The 19482-nt window shown below is 31.7% G+C and overlaps 3 protein-coding genes across 3 annotated transcripts; 2 read left to right on the top strand and 1 right to left on the bottom strand.

The window, feature by feature from the left end:
- Positions 1-11096: 11096 nt before the first annotated feature.
- On the bottom strand, positions 11097-13849 carry LOC105765346 (NADH dehydrogenase [ubiquinone] flavoprotein 2, mitochondrial). Its single transcript, XM_052625315.1, is given in 6 exon segments — positions 11097-11287; positions 11403-11501; positions 11618-11664; positions 11780-11868; positions 13553-13750; positions 13842-13849. Coding segments are annotated over 6 exon segments (513 nt in total). The 3' UTR covers positions 11097-11215.
- On the top strand, positions 13295-17652 carry LOC105765338 (rab GTPase-activating protein 22). The gene is made up of 5 exons (XM_012584373.2): positions 13295-14120; positions 14995-15130; positions 15257-15306; positions 15879-15932; positions 16075-17652. The coding sequence occupies exons 1-5, from the start codon at positions 13909-13911 to the stop codon at positions 17336-17338; spliced, it is 1716 nt and encodes a 571-aa protein (XP_012439827.1). The 5' UTR covers positions 13295-13908; the 3' UTR covers positions 17339-17652.
- A 1034-nt stretch (positions 17653-18686) lies between these two features.
- On the top strand, positions 18687-19439 carry LOC105765344 (uncharacterized). The gene has a single exon (XM_012584380.2). The coding sequence runs from the start codon at positions 18687-18689 to the stop codon at positions 19437-19439; it is 753 nt and encodes a 250-aa protein (XP_012439834.1).
- Positions 19440-19482: the final 43 nt, after the last annotated feature.

Here is a 19482-nt window from a genome sequence, read left to right as displayed (position 1 = left end):
AATATGGATTCCAATATTTGAACTTATAACAGAAAAATAAAATGTATATGGTTAAATAATACATGTCATGTTTTAGATAGCTTTTGAAGTTTAATAATTTTAGCTATTGGTAGTGGACAGATATTATTATATAATATTTTCCTAATCTACCTGTTTTTGTATGTTTGGACATTGGGCAGATATAATATACTATGAGAAAGAAGGCTTTAACCTAAAGATGATATATTAAAGAAATGAGGAATACAAGGGTGTTTTTTTAACCCCCAAAGTATAAAAAGGTATTAGTATTGATTGTGACCTCCAAACATGAGGGAACTGCAGTAAAGAGTGGTGGAATGAGATTATATACAGAACAAAAAACAAAAGTGGGTCTGTTGATATGGAAGAATTTGGGAGAAAAGAAACCAAACAAATACATAATTCCAAACAATAAGGAAATGGATGCAGCAACGCAAAGACCCACCACTTTGGTGTTCAGAAACCAACCATGTCCACAAAGAAGACACGCGCCCATTACTCTTTGTCTTATGTGACGACCCCCTATGTAGTACATTGAAGATTAGGTAGACTTAGTCTCGTAGCTCACGATGGTTTGGAGTTTGGACCAATGCCTATCCTTGTTATATTCATCATATTTTGAAACTAGTCGTGATCGTATTATTGCCAGCCTACTAGTGTTAAAAGAAAATATATAAATTTAAATATAAGTAACCAAATTCAAAAAAGAAATGCAAGTTTACCCAAAATGAAATAATAAAAATATAAGAAAAGAAAAAGCTTTGACCATTTGACATTGTTCTCTTTCATCCTATCTTTTTTGGTGGTAGATTACTATTCAGTGAAAATGACTCGGAAGTTTCAAGAATGAAAGCAAAAGTTAATACGGTGAAAGCTAAGGCCACGTGGTTGGTACATACCTCTTCAGAAAACAAAGCAAATAAACCGATTATACATTACAATCACGTGTGTTGCTTCTTTTATCGTGTTTTTGTCGTGATATATATATATATATATTATATTAGTTAAAATTAATATTTTTTCATCTATTTTAAAATAATTCGATAAAATTAAAAGACCAAAAAAATTATTATGCTTCTTTTGTTCGTATATATTCGAATTTATTTTTCTTTTTAAAAAGAAAAACAAAATGGTACATATTAATCATTTAATTATTACGTGTTACTAAATATGGATTATGCAGGAGGAAGGACGTGGCACTGACATCAGGCACGTGAATATGATCAGTAAGCCCTGCCAATCTCCCATCTTCCATCATCCATCTTTATCCATTGCGTTCTTTTAAGGCTTTTTTATTTTTATTTTTATAAATTAGCTTAATATCTTGGGGGACCCCAAAGATTCTCCATTATCCCATATGACCCAAACCAAACACACATCATGGTTCAATCACTTTGCCTCTAAAATGGTTGTGAAATCTATAATCCCAGCTTTAGCGCCTGGCTGTAGTCATGGTTCTTAAACCAACAGTTTTACACATTAGTTTCTGGTTTAGATTGAATATTAGATTGGAAACCCATCCAAGTTCATTCTAAACATCAAGTTGAACATGATTTTGACAAAAGGGCCCAAGTCAAATCAAATTTCGCCTTCTCCACTTTTCCTATAGAATCTTTTAACCTTATTAACAAAGACAAAATCTTAAGCCACAAGTTCACATTAGGAACAAATCCAAATTCTAAATGATTTTAGACTTACCTAATCAAGTACATCATACATTAAAACCACTTCAAGGCCGACTGGTCCGAACCCTTTTCTTCCATTCTTGAAAACAAATCATATAGACAACTAAAATGGTGAAGCACAAGAGCCCAACCCAAACAAACGGGTCAGGAAAGCCCAGCTTGAAACAAAAATGAACAGATGTGGACATTTCTGTTGCAATCTCACCTGACCAAGATATCAAATGGGGAATATTTGCACCAAGTGACCAACCAACAGCTTTCAAAATAGCTGCTCCCCAACATGTTCCACTCAACAAAACTGATTATATGCCAGTGCCATTGTAATAATCAAATCAATAGCAGCTCCTTTTTCTTAAAACAATTATAAGAAAACCCGATTTCCCAAAACTGTTCTAATTGCAAAGCAGCAAAAAATTATTACCTTGGGAATGGTAAGTGGGCTACATATGAATTATGACCACAACGTCGCCCACTCAAAACCACAATACTTCCACCCTTTGCTTTTCCCCCTTTCGACGTGACTCCAAAACCGAGTGCTAACTCCTTTGCCCTTCACATGTTGTCTCACTATAAATTTACCTCCTTTTAAAAAAAAAAGATAAAATGGAGGGTTAAATTCTTCTATCAGTAGTTCTACTATGTGAAAGTTATAGATTTAGTCCTCATATTTTAATTTGATTATTTTTAGTTCTTGTACCTTTCAAATTTTAAAATTTAAAAAATGACCAAATTTAGTTATTAAATTTGTTAAGTTATGTTATTTTAAAACCTGTACAAACTATACCATTTCCTCATATTATTCAAAAAAAGTCGATTAATTGATTTAATTGGTTGTCGTTTGTGTCAATACCGAAATTCTAATTTGAAAAAACATAAAGACTAAGAATAATACGATCGAAAAATATGGATTAAATCTATAATTTATGCATAATATAAAACTAATAGTTAAATTTAACCATATAAATTTAAAATTAATCAAATTGATTTGATAATAGAGTTTAACCGAAAATGGAGTGTTGTTCAAATTTTTAACCGAAATTTATATCAATTTTACGCTTGATTCAACATAAACTACGGACTTTTATTCCTTTGTAATGACGTTTTTTTTAATTTTTTAATCGAGTTTGTGTGATTAGTTAATTAAAATACCAATTTGTTTAGGAAAAATAATTTTAAAACAATAAATTTTACCATAAAATTACTTATGTATTTTTAATTTTATTTTAAAATTAAAACCTTAAAAAATTAAAAAATTGTTATTAACACTATGTTATTAAATCTAATTGTTGAGAGATTTTCACTTATGAAAGTTTGTAAAGTGTTGTTCATTTAGTCAATAAATTTATCAGTAAGCTTAGTGTTGTCCCTATTCTATTGAAATTTCTGTGTGCATGAAAATAGAGTGAGAACACATCGTTGAAAGTCTGAAAGGACAAATTATGTACATTGTAAATTGCTGAACCAAAACTCATCTCCGAAAGCTTATATTAGACACTTCATGGGCTTGTTTATGAAAGAGTTTGGAAATCAATCAATACAAAAATATATATATTTAAAATTAAATTAATATATGATGTAAAATGGGTTGTTGGAAAATGCATAATTGCTTTTTAAGGCTAGATTATTTTAGGATTCTCTTTTGGGGTCCAGAGGGTTTGGAGTGTCAAATGAACAAGTGACAGAGTTCCATGATTTTTGTTGGTTAAGTGATCACTGGATCTAATATCGCTACCAACAGCATCGTGATTCCATTGAAGGCCTAGCCCACATCTTATCGATGGACCCTTTGCCTAATCATGGCATCCGCTCCTTTTACGGGAAATAATGCCCTATTCCTCGTCATTCCACCTTTGAGAAACTCAGAGGAATTAATATTATTCTCAAAATGCATTGCTAATCCAAGTAGTTTGATAAAATTTTGATACGGAATTCATAAATTTATCTTTTAATTTTTATTTTTTTTGTCAATTTAAATTTTATTTATTTTATTCAATTTTTACTATTAATCTTTTATAAAGAGTTAAATCGTTTTTTTAATAGAAATACTGATTAAAACATTATTTTTCAACAATGTTGGCATGGTAATCTGCATAGCAGTTTATATGTACTTCATGTTAACATAACATTAATTTTCTCATATGCCACATTAAGAAATCATTTAAAATTATAAAACATTCAAAATTTAACATAAAGTACGTATAGATTGAAATGCGGGTTACCATGTTTAGAATTTTAACGTCTTAATCAGTATTCTCGTCAAAAACAAAAATTCAACTCTTTTGAAAGATTGATGATCAAGTTTAACTCTTTTAAAAGGTTGAGGACCAAAATTAATTAAAAAAGAATAATAACCAAATTAATAAAAATTATAAATATTGAAGACTAAATATATCGTTGTGCCAAAATGTTTTAATACAATAATTAAAATATTCATAATCCCTTATTCTTAAATGGAAGATATTGCATGCTTAAGCCTAAGTCACGTTGTAATAACAACAATGACAATTAAACTAAAACCTAATCACTCTCTTGTTTATTTTATTATTATTATCTAAAAGTCATAGTTCAATTTAGTAATATTAGTATTTATCGTCAAAATGTAAGCTATATTCGATTACAGAATTTTTTATTTGATTTTTAATTTTTTTATTTTTAAAATTAGAAATTTCATAATTGAAAACATGACAGTATGCTTGATATTTATTTTAATTGGAACGAGTTAATATTTTAATGTTTATAATTTGTTTTTGTGTGTTTATAGAGTTTAAACTAGAATCAAATAAATTGAAGGTAAAGAACATTTATTTCAACTTTTTTTCAGATTTAAAAATATGAAACTTTTTTTGTTATTATTTAATTTTTAGATATTTTTTTCAAAATTCAACTAAACTCATTTTCTTCAATGTTTTTCGTCTAAAAAAAAACACTGAAATCACATCTATACCAAACCAGCCCTTCCCCTCCTTTCTTTTCCACCATTCAATTTTTAAATGTTTGGAAATAGAAGGGACTCGTGCAGATAAAAAAAAAAAAACCAATACTTTGAGTATAAAAAAGATTACTACAAGAGAATAGGAAAATAAATTGCAAATACCGAAATTTAAACACTAAAAGTTGCTTTCTTGGAGAAAAAAAAATTGCTTTCTTGGAGGAAAAAAAAAACTCCAAGAATATCACATAAACTATTAAATGGGATTAAAAAATTTTTAAATTTTAATACTTTTCTATAATTTCACGTTTTCGAACCAGACTAACTGTTAATATATCGATCCAAAACAGAGCAAAAAAATTAAAGAATTCATGAATTGGTACAAATTGATTGAATCATATTTTACAACTCCTCAATATTTTTAAAAAAATTACATAATTTATTTATTTTAAACCAGTTAAATCGAGAAACAATGCCCTAATTAATTCGACCATAAATCTAATTCAAAAAACACTGATTTTTTATAATATATTTATTAATTCTTATGTAACTTGATTAGAGTGTTTTTTTTTTTTTTATATTACAAGTTTTAGATAGTAGTGGAAGGCGAAGCAAATGGCATGTGATGCGGCATAAATGTGGCCTTTGTCTCCCATGGCCCATGCTATTTCCTAACCCTTCCTCCACGTCTTACATATAGCCATGTGATCAGAAGTCCTTCCCCTACCAACTTATTTCTCTTTAACCTACCTTCATTATTTCTGGTCTTTTTAGATAAAAAAAAGCTAAATATATTTAGTCATAACAAGAATTATATCTGATACCAACATTATTTTATAGAATTTTTATCTCAATCATATTGGAAAATATCGTAAATTCTCAAACTAAGAGAAACATTTCTTCCTAATGTTGTCATAAAATCTGCAACCATATTTATTGTACATGGAATAAACATCACTTTCACACCCATGCTCACTCATCAACACACATGAAAAATATCAATGACATGTTGTTTTAATAGTAAATTTAAATTTAAAATTAATTATATCATACATCTCCAAATTATGGTTTTTATTTTAGTTTGGTATCTAAATTTTAAAATATTTTAATTACATTGTAAATTATCAATGTTATATCAATTGAGTTTTTTATTGTTGAAATCGTCAATTTAACTATTAAATGATATGTAATATCTTTTGTGATATAATTTAAAATAAATTTTTAAAGAAAATTAAGATGCTTTCACATAATTTTAAAATTAAAACTTAAATATAAAGTAAAATCGAAAATAAAGAGAGTGAATGATAATTTTTACAATCGAGATTTTTACAACATTTTTTTTCTTTAAAGTATTTATTTTAAATCATGTCGCTTAAGATCTAAGGTTTCATTTAATGTTGAAATTAACGATTCTAGTAATGATGATTTTATCTATAAAACATCAATAATTTAAGGATGTAATTAAAATATTCTAAAATTTATGAATTAAGGTGATTATTTGATAGAATTAACTTTTAAATTTATTTTAATTTTATCGTTTCGATTTTATAAAATATCCTAAATACAACCGCAACAAGCAAAGTATATGAATACATAAATTGTTTTAAATCTTTTTTTTTTTTTTGGTTTTGTTTTAATTTTAACCGTCGTTTGTTGCGTATTTTTTTATTGGTGGGTTTTGAAGGGTGAAAGTGGAGGTTGATGAATGTTTGTTGAAACACTCAAGTGAATGCCTGATATATTTAAGACATGGCTTTGTCGCATGTCTTTAAGTGAAGCGTTTTTACGTGTTTCCACATTCATTTGCACGAACGGTAGTTTTTGGATTTTTTATGAAATTGGAAAATAATTATAAAAATGAAATATTTATTATTTATTATAACTGCTAAATTGAAAAAAAAATAACATTTTACAACTGCATAATAATAATTTTAGCCCTCAACATATATCTTGGTCATTAATCTTTTAAAAAAATGTAAATTATTTCAAATCGGATCGAACTAAATGATAAGATGAATTGGATCGAGCATCATTTCAAGCAAAAACTTTGAATTGATTGAACCAGATTTTTTATTTTTTATCAAATCAATTGGAACAGTGAACGGTGACTTAACCAATATAACCACTGGTCCTACTCTAAAAATATTGAAAAAAGTCAAATTATTTTTTATTTTAATTAAAATGCTAACTAATATATTATTTTTTTAACCATGTTGGCGTGACGACCTGTGTAGTCTACATTAGAGGTGATCATGGGCCGGGCCCAAACAAAATTTTAGGCCCATTTTTTAGACTCGGGCCAGTCCCAGGTAGAAATATGGGCCTAAAAATTTGCTCAAGCCCGGCCCAAAAGAAAATTGCTAAGTCCAAGCCCAACCCGGCCCGACCCATATTAAATAAATATTTGATTAAAAAAAATATATATTTGATTAAAAATAAAAAAATATATATTTAATATATAATTCGGGCTAGGCCAAGCCTGGGCTAAAAAAGTTTTACCCGAGGCCCGGCCCGTTTTCTAAACGGGCCTCGTTTTTTGCCCAAACCCATATTTTGGGCCTATATTTTTACTCGAACCCTTCAATTTTTCGGGCGAGCCGTCGGGCCGGGCCGAGTAACCCAACCCATGATCACCTCTAGTCCACATGCACTTCATGCTGACATGACATTATTTATCCACATCAACAAATAATTTAAATTTATAAGAATATTCAAAAATAAAATTAAAAAATAGCATGAAGTATACATAGATTGCCATATAAGCTGTCATGTTTAAAATTTTAACGTTTTAATCAATATTTTCATTACAAACAAAAAACCAACTCTTTTTGAAATGTAGATGGTCAATTTTGACTCAATGGTAAAATTTAGTTTGTTTTAAAAGGTTGAAGAACATATTTAACTTAAGAAAATTAAAATTTAATTTTATAAAAATATAAATATTAGGGGCTAAATTTATTATTGTACTGATAAACAAACAAAAATTAAGAACTCTATAAACATATTAATCGATGTAGTATAAATTAAAGGAAACAAAGAAAACAAATCAAGGTCGATTTATTGTCCTGACAAAATGAATTTCCGTTAAATTAAGGAAAACCGAAAACTGGGCGGAGCTAATAGACCCAACCAACTATTGTCCACAATGGGAGACGTCCTTTGGTTAATTTTGTGTAACGTCCCTAAATTATTAAATAAATTCTAAATTGATCTTTAAACTTCAAAACATTATAATAAATCCTAAATGTATTAGAATTGGACTAATAAGATCTGACAGCCCAACAATCAATTTAGTCATTACATGTTAGTTTGGATATAATGTAGCGTATATTTAAAATAATAGACTAAATTGTAAATATATTAGTATTTACGACATGGATATGACATTTAAAGAAAAAAAGAGATTGCCAATGAAATGTTAGGAGGATTATTGTTATTAATACGTCATATCTAAACGGTTCATGTAATAGATCCACATTTAGTTACAATTTATTTCATGTATTTGAATATAATTCACGCCATTTTTAATTAACATTTAATATCAAAATTAAAGGCTAAGCTGATAGAATAACTAGATTTATATGATAATGATAATTTAAGGGCACGTTTGGTTCGCTGTAATTGAATAGAGGCACAATGGAATAGATGCGTAATGGAGTAGAGGCGTAATAGCAATTCAATTGTTTAGTTAAATGTAATGGAATAGTGGCGTAATAGTATTCTTGTGTTTGGTTGAATGGGATGGAGGTGTAATAGCATAAGGGAAAAAACTAAAATGACTAGAATACCCTTAGCAGAAATTTGTTTAGGTAAATGATTATTGTTATTGTTATTAAATTTTAATAAGATTATTAATATCAATAATAAATAATTTAATCATATTTTAACATAATTATTATTAAATATATTTTAATTAAAATATATAATTTAATAAAATTCTTAATAATCAATATTCTTATATGAATTTCCTAAAATCATAATATATGATATTATAAAATATAATTTGAAATAATTATTATTAAATATATTTTAATTAAAATATATAATTCAATAAAATTCTTAATAATCAATATTCTTATATGAATTTACTAAAATCATAACATATGATACTATAAAATATAATTTGAAATAATTATTATTAAATATATTTTAATTAAAATATATAATTTAATAAAATTCTTAATAATAAATATTCTTATATGAATTTACTAAAATCATAATATATGATACTATAAAATATAATTTGAAATAATTATTATTAAATATATTTTAATTAAAATATATGATTTAATAAAATTTAAAATAATTATTACTAATAAATTTTGTTACATGAATTTGTATAATTTAAAATAATTATTATTAAATATAATATAATAATATATAATTTCATAAAATTCTTGATAATAAATTTTCTTATATGAATTTGTATAATTTAAAATAATTTATATTAAATATAATTTAATAATGATATATAATTTCATAAAATTCTTAACAATAAATATTCTTATATGAATTTACTAAAAGCATAATATAACTTGAGAATTATATTATGCATAAACATAATTAACTTACTAATAAATCTTGTTTTTAAACGAAGTTAACTTGTGAATAAAGTGATACCTAATTAAAAACTTCAAATACCAAACTGATACAAAAAATTCTTTAGATACCAAAATGATAATTGGATGCTACTTTGAAAGGCAAATAGTGCATTAACCCTATGATAAATTGCAAAAAAAAAGAACATATATTCTTAAATCTACTAGAAATGTAACTTCTGATTGCAAATGGGAAAACTATATATTCATTAAAAACAAACTAATACAGCATAGGACTCTATACAATGCAATATTGCTAGGTATAGGATACCAAGGGAACGACCCTACCATTGCAGGCAAATAGGCTCATAGTAAAATTCAGCACAAAAAATAGGTTTCTTCACCAGGCCAAGCTCATTGTGTGGTCTACATGGAGAAAAAAGACAAAAAAAAAAATGGTATTTCAAGTGAGCTTCATCACACTTTATATGAGGAAAGTTTGATGGTAGTTATAACAACGTTAAATGTCCAATTAAACAACACTAATGGTAATCATAACCACGCTAAATGTCCAATTAAGGCACACTAATGGTAGTTATAAGAGAGAGCTATCGTTATATCAGTCAGTTTGGCACTTGAAAATGAGAGCTCTTGCTTATCCTGCTCTATCTTCTGCGACTAATGTAATAGAGTTACAACAATGCATACACAAACAAAATCGGTATATGCCTTGACTTCATCAATACACTAAATACGCCTAGGTGATCAAGATGGAGGCTATACTTAAGATGTTGCTCATAGAAGTCGATTAAGCGCAATGGAATAAAAAAACAAACGAGCAAGAATTGTCACTCTTTAAGTCAACTTAATGAAGGAAAAGATCGAGCAAGAAAATGATCCATTACCAGCAGTGGATTGTTAGTTTTAAAATATTGGTTGTCCACCATAACCTCTTTTCCATCGGACCTGTCAAAATGTGATGAACAAAATTTATCATTGACAATATGAACTTCAAGAAAGTGCAACATTAATTTGAGGATTCTCAAAGACTCCAACAACAGACTCACATCTAAGATCAGCAAGCTAAAAACTTGAGCATTCTAGCGGTTCATATCTTAAAATTACTAGCTATGTTAGGGGCTACGAGTGATAGCATTATCAATTTCTCCTAAATAAAATTCTAGGAAGTGAAACAAAAAGTTATTTGAAGGTAAAAATATGTTCCAAAAGCCAAAAGGAATTGTCTCAATCAGATCATACAAACTCAATCAGCACATGGTGCTTATGAAGTGTAGGACATTCTCCCAAATTGAGAACTAAAGATAAACCGGAACTAAAGATAAACCATGATCCATTTTATTTTCCCATTTTTGATATAACAATGTCTACTAGAAATATTTTCCTATAAAAGAAGAAAATAATAAACAGAAAAATTGCCTTCATTGTTGCCTGCAGAGCAGCACGTATCGCATCTCGCTCAGCTTGCCTAACAATGACTGAAGTTCTTGTAGATTTCCTTATAATTACACAGAAAAGAGGCAAAAGGGCCATGAGTTTCATGATGCACGCCAAGAATTGGAAACCACTATCAGTTAATCTTGGAGCTTCTTTAATCTCTGTAAAAACAGACATAAATACATCATGACACCAATCGTGAGATATAGAACCCTCAATATCTATTGCATAAAAGAAATGAAGCTAAAGTTCATGGCAGGATATAGCACCTCTGATGCAAAAGACCACGCTGAAAAATTTTCATCGTGGAAGAGTCAAGCTTCGTTGATTTTCACTTATCTGAACTTATAAGTTAAAGAAGAAACACCGCTTAACAAAGTCAAGTAAGAAGACTCAAACATTAAAACTAAACAGTTGAGCAAATTCAAAACTAATTGCATAATTCCGCTTCACATACACTACCATTAAGAACATAAATTATGCCAATGAATCGATGAAAAAAATAGGTGAAAGTCACACCTCCCATTGCTCATGTGCATAGGCATCGAGCTCCTCTGAGGTTGGAAGCCTTGCAGTAACACTTTGAGGCATCAGTTCTCTTGGCAAAATCCCACTGCAACTATCTCAACTATCTCAACAACTTGTTGAGTAGTAACATCTTCCTGCATTGTTTAAATATGGCAATGCACATATTAAAATTCCAGTAGGTTATCAATTGAGCACACTGCCTAGTTATGGTTAATCAGGCAAGTCGAAAAGAACTCTACAGAAACCCACATAGTAATTATACGTATAACCTTCAGATCCATTGGTGTAATCAGCAACTGCAATCATAGGAACATTTACACAACATCCTCAGAGAAAACATTTACAAAGCTGTTAAATTTGTGAGAGTGATTAAGGAAAAAAAAAGGTTAGCATAAATAGATTTTCTAATAAAATTTGGCATTATAGAGAAAAAAAGAAGTAAACATGTAAAGGGAAAGACTTACCATACATTCCATTTCTCCAACAGAGAATAAACCGTCATTTGTTACCTCTAAATGATAAAAACAATAGATACTTCATATTCAATACAATCTAAAACTTCAAACTCTGACATGAGTTTTACATGATATGTGTATAACTGCAAGCAATATGTTTACAACACTTACCATTGCGCTCAACCCCCAAGGATTTCAATAAGGCTCCTTCAATTTCTCCTGAACCACATATCATACATGGTGTTGTGCCACAAACCAATGATCACATAACAGAGGAAGTGAGCAATTAGAGAATGACCGCAAAATGCAGGAAAAAGAAAAAAGAGAGCAAGAAAGCAACGATGGAATCAAATCTAAAATACCTTTGGGAGATGTTTTCTTCTTGAAGATCTTCAACATGAGATTAACTTCACTGGTTTATCCTTCAAAAATAAACAAAAACCCTAAGAAACCAATATCAATGTGAGCAATAGCACTTCCAGTGAGGGAGAGACCTGGGCATGAAAAAATAGGGAGAAGTTTGGAAGGAAATGGGAAGAAGAATGAAAAAAAGAAGAAGATGCTTCAAACGTATTGCACCCTCATCTAAACCAACTCCATAAAACGAGAAGAAGAAGCAGAAATCAATGGAAGGGAAAGGGAAATTACCTAATCAGCGTTTGAGGCAAAAATTGATGGAAGAAGTAGAAATTGACGAGGGCAGAGAATGGAATAGAAAAAAAGAATAGGGAAGGAATCCCTAATCAGGGTTTGAGGCAGGAAATGGCTATTACAGCCAAGGGAGGTAATAGATCCGTAACCGAATATGGCCGTAATAGAATTACGGGCAACCAAACATATGAATAGGTGGGGCCCACGTAATAAGGATGTAATGGCTATGCCATTACACCCAACCAAACATGCTCTAAGAATAAGTTACAACGTTCTAAAGTTTGAGACCAATTTAAAATTTTGACCATAGTTTTAATACATGATATGTAATTAAACATGTGTTTATTTCACTAAAACAACTTTTGAAAAATCAATTTTTGGAAAATAATTTTTTTTAGGAAAATTTCAATGATTGGGTAAAACATTTTTTGTTGCTAGACAAGTCTGACTAAAATTTGAAGCAAATATAACATAAATTATATTTATTACAAATATTATGAAAGACAAAACAAAATTTACCTTATATAAATTAAATAACAACCAACGCCTAACTAAAATTTACATTTACGAGAGTAAATAATAACACCCTCCGATTAGAAAAGATAAATGAAATTAATCGATATTTAAATAAATATTTATATTTATATAATTAAAATATTCATATTAAATAAAATAGTAACAGTATTTAAAAGTTAAATCATTACTAATGTTAAATTTTTATTGAAATAAAATTTTAATATTAAATAAATTTATCAAAGTAATAAATTACATTAACGATTTTAATACAGTAATCCTTGGTTCAAGATATTTTTATTTAAAATTTCGTGTTACTCATGTTGTGCCAAAAAGAGAGTTTATTTTCCAATAAATCGTAAAAAAGAAGCATTTTGTTAAATATATTTTTCAAGAAAACAGATTCATCGATAAACGTCTTTTACTTTTTTTACATAACACTCGGTCACTCTCATCACTCTCTTTCACTAATTTAAATATATAATTGTATATTATAGTTAGTTATATGAAGGGGAATAAAATATTAGTTAAAGTATTATAATTGGTAGAGAGAGAGTTCATAGTTACTGCCTTCCATCAAAAGAGAGCTTAAAGCTTTGAATTGGAAAAAAAGAAATAAAAAATCAAAATAATAATGAAAACCCAAAGCAGATCCTCCGTTTGTTGATGGTTTGTGCTTTCTTCTTTCTTACCTACCAGAAGAAGAAGTAGCAGAAACTGAAGCCAAACCGGAAGTCAAATCGGGATTTGGGCTTGGGTTTACCCGTCATTTTAGCTTACGTCGCCGTTTTGATGCTCTTTTTCTCATCCGGTGACGGCGTTACTGCTGATTTCGGTAAATGGATCTTATTTGGGCGAGCTAGCACTGGCACCGGTGGCGGCGGTTTCTGGTCTTCTAACTCGGTGGTTTCAACTTCGGTATAGCGATCGCCGTCACTGCCGTAGCTGGCATCGCCGTCGCCGCAACCGTCGTCTACTCTTGTAGATAAAAAAAAAAAGGAAAAGAAAGAAAAAAACAATTCTACAAAAAAAAAGGTTCATTCTCATTCAAAATCACTTCCATCATTACCGCAGCATAGGGAGCTTAGATTGATTTTGGATATTAATTAGGTAAAGTAAGACACATAGAAATCGATATGCTTACGGAACAGAAACCGTTAATGCGAGCTTTGCGGCGAATTCACACATCTTCATCGCAATCAACGTCATCGTCCTCCTCATCGTCGTCAAATACTTCATCTTCTTCATCGTCGTCGTGGATTCATTTGCGATCGGTTTTATTAGTCGTTGCTTCTTCCTCTTCCTCGTCATCTTCCTCATCTTCTTCCCAACAAATTCCGACTGATCGGTGAGTTTCCTTTTTCCTCTTCCACTTAAACTACTACTTTCCTTATTTCCCCCTATTTATTTTAAGTAAAGATTTCTACTTATTTTTGCCTGGATATGTTAGATTCCCAATTTTCTATTTTTGTAGAAATTAAAAATCCTTATTCCTTACTTGAATCCCCGATCTGAAAGTAGTCGAATCAATTCCATCAACATCATGTTCCTTAGGTTGTTAATAAGAGTTCGATTCCAATCTATCTGTTTCTTCGTCTCTCCGAAGGTTCTGAATCTGATTATTATTCGGTTCGTTTTTCAACTTAGTTTCAAACTATCTTTGAAAGCCTCAACTGTTTCAACACTTATGTTGGTCAAACTAGTCAAGGTGTTGTGATTCCTCTAACTTCTGGGGAGGAGAAGTAGTCACTTTCGGAATCTAATTCATTAGCCGAGACATGATTAAAAGCCATTGAATCTCGATTTTGTAGTACTTCATGATAGATGTTTACTATAAATTTGGATTCTTTAGTTGTTGCTGTGGAGTTGTTTTTCTTTGTTTCCATCTTCATTAAGGTCTCTCTTAGTGATCGTAATTACTCTTGCAATGGGTTTATATTTGCAGAACTAGCTAATTTTTTTCCCACACTTGTCTTGACTCTTCCATGTATCTGATTAGCTTTTAGCATTAGTAGTTTAGTGTTCCAAAAGCTTTGTTTCCACATATGATGCATTGCAATTTTAGAAGTGTTTAAGCTCATATACTGTATCTTTCACGAACCACGCATAAACCCAAAAAAGCTATGCTTTTGTTTTGTCAACTTAATTCAAACTTATAGGAACTATTATTCATAAGCCTATATCTTGATAGAAGATTCATTAATTTGTTTCTTTTGCTGCAGGGGTAGCCTAAAATCACCTTGGTCCCACAGGAGAAGAAAACATGCCCTTCTACCTAAACAATGGAGGAATTTGTTCACTGCTGATGGGAAACTCATTGATGGTGGTGTCAAGTTTCTGAAAAAAATTCGAAGTGGAGTATGTTTTAAACTTGCTTTAGACTTAAAACTTTACCTTCATCTTGTTTTCTTAGACATTGTATTGTTTTTTTTTAGTGGATATTTGTTGCTTCTCGAGAATTCATTCTTTGCACCTTTAATGCAGGGTGTTGATCCAAGTATTAGAGCAGAGGTGTGGCCATTCCTCCTCGGAATGTAAGATTCTTATACTTTTTTTTATGTACCATTTTATACTCTGATTCAAGTAAACCTCCCTTTCTTTGAACTATTTAGTTCTTACTTCTTTGACCTCTCTATGAGCTTACTCCTTTCAAATCACTGTCTGGTGGCCTGGTTCCTTTTTCTAATACATCATTGTATCATCTTTTTACCATATCTTGGTGCTTTTCTGACTGTTTATGTCTCAATGATTCTTTAGTGGATAGAAAGCCTGAGTTAAAAGAATTTTATCTTGCTAGTTGCTATTTGCATTATATATTCTGCAAGCATCCATTTTAAGCTCTTTTCCTTGCTGCTCGAGTTTTTCAAGCATCCATTTTAGGGGAAATGGAGTATTTATTGTATTCATTTGCATTATATATTCTTCAAGCATCCATTTTAAGTTCTTTTCCTTGCTGCTTGAGTTTTTCTTCATTTGTAATCGTTTTTTGTATTACTTATTTATCTGGAAAACACAATTTTTTGGGAGATGTTTTCTTATGCATTTGAGAAGTGGATCATAAATGACCTGTTACACCACCTAACTGTGATATCTGCATGCTTAACAGATACGACTTCAACAGTTCAAAGGAAGAAAGAGATTCCTTGAGAAGTCAGAAACGGTATCATTTATTTTCTTTCTTGTGCTTCTTTTACACACAGATTAATTGCCAATGCTTTGTTACTTTACCATATTTGTTTTCCCCTTCTCCCCATCTTTTTTCTTTCATTGAAGGTCTGTTTGTTTACGTATTTCTGATGCAGAAAAGAGTATGAAAGATTGCGTAAGCGGTGCCACCAAATCCTTAAACGTACTGAGAAGAGTGTTAAGTTGAAGGGAACTGCTGGAAACGTCTGCAATGAAGACAATGAGTGTTTCAGTCAAGTTTTTGATTCTCCAGGCTTGGAGGATATGGTTAGTGGTAGGAGGTCCCACTCCACCGAGGGAGGAAGCCCTGTGTTTGATGATTCTGATCACCGCGTCTGTGATCATAGTCATCCAACCTCTTTATCTTCTGATTCATTTCTGGAGGGAGAGGTTGGTAAGAGAGTAGTCATTAGTCAAGATGCCTGTACTGGTGAGACAGAATCATCTGATTCTGACTCCTCTGAAGAAGATGAAAACACACCTCTCCTTTCCTCTGAAATAATCGAGGAAAATGATATTCATAAAGATGATAATGGTAGTTCCTCTCCCTCCCAGATAGAAGGCAGGTCTGCAACCCCCACTGATGAAGATTTTGCCACATGGCGGAGAATTATCCTCCTTGATGCAGTGAGGGCAAATGATGACTGGATCATTTACTCTCCATCTCAGGCTTCAGTATCCACAATGAAAGCACAAAGGTTAGCTGAGAGTGTTGGGTTGAAAGATTATGATGATTTAGAGCCATGCAGGATTTTTCATGCAGCTCGCCTGGTTTCTATTCTCGAGGCTTATGCCCTTTACGATCCCGAGATAGGTTACTGCCAAGGGATGAGTGATCTGCTCTCTCCAATCATCTCAGTGGTAGAGGATGACTCTGAGGCCTTCTGGTGCTTTGCAGGTTTCATGAAAAGAGCTCGTCACAATTTCCGACTTGATGAGGTGGGGATTAGAAGACAGTTAAACATTGTCTCCAAGATTATCAAGTGTAAGGATAACCATCTATATAGACACCTCGAGAAGCTTCAAGCTGAAGACTGCTTTTTTGTGTATAGGATGGTTGTAGTACTTTTCAGGAGGGAATTGAACTTTGAGCAGACACTTTGCCTCTGGGAAGTGATGTGGGCAGACCAAGCAGCTATCCGTGCCGGCATTGCAAGGTCTGCTTGGGGGAGGATGAGACTTCGTGCTCCCCCTACTGATGATCTCCTGCTTTATGCAATAGCAGCATGTGTTTTGCAAAGGAGGAAGTTAATCATAGAAAAGTATAGCAGCATGGATGAGATAATGAGAGAATGCAATAGTATGGCCGGACATCTGGATGTCTGGAAACTTCTCGACGATGCCCATGATTTAGTGGTCAACCTACATGACAAGATTTAAGACCAAACCACTCTGCCTGCCCTTTTTTTTCACTGATTTTTCCCCAACTCAACTCCTTGCTACATTTATGGAACCCTAAATTAAAGAAGGGATCCAAGTTATTTGACATTTCAGCCTGAAACAAAGTGTTTTGATAGGCGAATACCCTGAACCAAGTAAATTATGGGATTTACATCTACTATGTTATATTGCCCGCACTCGATACTTCATCTGGGTGATGGTGGCAAACGCTGAGAAATCAGCTATTTAAAATGTTTTTAGCTTTGTTTGCTTGCAATTATTGAAATGACAGAAACTTGCCAACTTCTACTGTTCTTTATGTGTCAGTTCTTTCCCATTGTTCAGTTTATTTGCAAAAATAATCACTAGTATGTTAATTAAAGAATAAAATTTCGATTTTTTAATAACTTTTTTGTGATGTGAAAATTTTCTTAAATCACATTGGACTCCATTCAGTCGAACTAAATTCCACGGCTGAAAACGTATGGAGTCTTTGCCTCCACTATCAGTGGAGAGAAATTTTTTTATTATTTTGAATAATATTGGGAGGAGACTTGAATTAATTAAAATTTTTTTATATAAGTTATTGAACTATTAAAATCGCTGTTATATCATCTCTATTTACACTGTCTATATCAATTGGAAAATTTTTCTTCTTATTTAGTTTTAAATTTTTTTATAGAATAACTTTAAACATCATAAATATGCATACTAAAATCGTTTAAAACTTAATAGCTCAATAATTTAAATAAGAACTTTTGAATAGTTCAATGATTTAAATGAAAATTTTAAATTTTAAATAATTAAATAATTATTTTATAATTTTTAAAATTAAATGACTAATAATTTAATTTATTTTTTCTCTTCGGGTTTTACAGTTTTACTTACCTTTCACGTTTTATCTTGTATTGAATTGAAGTCTATGACTTTATTAAACTTTGTTATTACGAGAAATTTGTCCTCGTTTGACCGTGTGATCACTTCACTTGTGGAATGAAAATGATTATTATTTGATAATAAAAAAAGCCCAACCTAATTAACAGAACGAGATCATCGACCGTCCATTCTCATCAAACCAAAGAACCATTTTCTTTCTCTACTGCGCAAAGTACTAGATAATTAACTCCACCAAAAGTCAGGTCTGCAACTCCAGTCTAATCCGACAAGCCGCAGATATTTTTGTCTTCTTCTCCACGTCACCACCAAATACCGTGTGCTTTCCACTCGTTTCACTCTCCAAAACCGACGTCTACTCTGCCGGCGGCGCCGACTAAATCCCATTTCTATATTCATATATGAATATGAATCCATTAAAAGTCATCTTCATTCCAAAAGGAACTACAAAATTATGTGCAGATCTGCGGATTATTACGACTTTCGCTCCGGCGATCAAAGTCTTCTGAAGATCAAAGCTTTCTTCGTTCGATTTTCGGGTTTCGATTCATGTGCCGACCCGTTATCCGATTCGCTCACTCTACTCTTCCCACCAAGAATCAATGACACGGCGCGGCTAGAAATTTCCGGCTCCATTATCCGATCCGGTTCTCCCGCGTTCGTGACACTCCATCGATTGGTGAAATTGAAGACGAGGGACGGAGAGGCGATATATGGGAGCAGGGAGCGGGTTCGGGCCGGGGATAGGGTCCGGTTCGAGGTTTACTCGAGAGAGGAAAAGGTGTTGAACGGGGTTTTAAGGAGAGAAGAAGAAAAGTGGAAAATGGAATGCAAGTGCGCGCTGGAGAGTGGCAATACCGAAATGATAGGCGGTAAAGCGGCGGTTGCGGACGTTTGCGTGGCGGTGGAGGGAGACCTGGCGATGGGGGAGAGGGTGGAGATGGTAGTGAGGAAGTGTAGAAAAAACAGGAGGGTGGGGTTCGATCAGCTGGAGGATATTCCAGAGGAGAGAGAAGGAGAAAGTGAAAGGGACGGTGGATTCTGTTGCAGTTGTGGAGAAGCGGACGGTGGGGGAGAAGAGGTGGATATAGAAGCGGCGGGTGTAAGCTGGGCCTTTGATGTGGGCATTTGGATCATGTGCTTCGGGGTTGGATATTTTGTTTCTAAAGCCACTGCCAAAAGCTTGAGGCGCATGCGATTACTTTGACACTGTTAAAAACAAAAAAAAAAAACATTTACCTTGGGGAATT

The sequence above is a fragment of the Gossypium raimondii genome, chromosome 12, assembly GCF_025698545.1.
Source record: "Gossypium raimondii isolate GPD5lz chromosome 12, ASM2569854v1, whole genome shotgun sequence".
Classification (NCBI taxonomy): domain Eukaryota; kingdom Viridiplantae; phylum Streptophyta; class Magnoliopsida; order Malvales; family Malvaceae; genus Gossypium; species Gossypium raimondii.
The sequence above is the reverse complement of the archived record's forward strand: the minus strand, read 5'-3'. Positions and strand labels throughout refer to the sequence as shown.

Bases quoted from the DNA above. Each gene is read 5' to 3' on its own strand.
- LOC105765338 (XM_012584373.2), top strand. From the start codon at position 13,909: ATGCTTACGGAACAGAAACCGTTAATGCGAGCTTTGCGGCGAATTCAC. The intron at 14,121-14,994 runs GTGAGTTTCCTT...CTTTTGCTGCAG, and splicing joins CAACAAATTCCGACTGATCG to GGGTAGCCTAAAATCACCTT. The intron at 15,933-16,074 runs GTATCATTTATT...TTTCTGATGCAG, and splicing joins TCCTTGAGAAGTCAGAAACG to AAAAGAGTATGAAAGATTGC.
- LOC105765344 (XM_012584380.2), top strand. From the start codon at position 18,687: ATGTGCAGATCTGCGGATTATTACGACTTTCGCTCCGGCGATCAAAGT.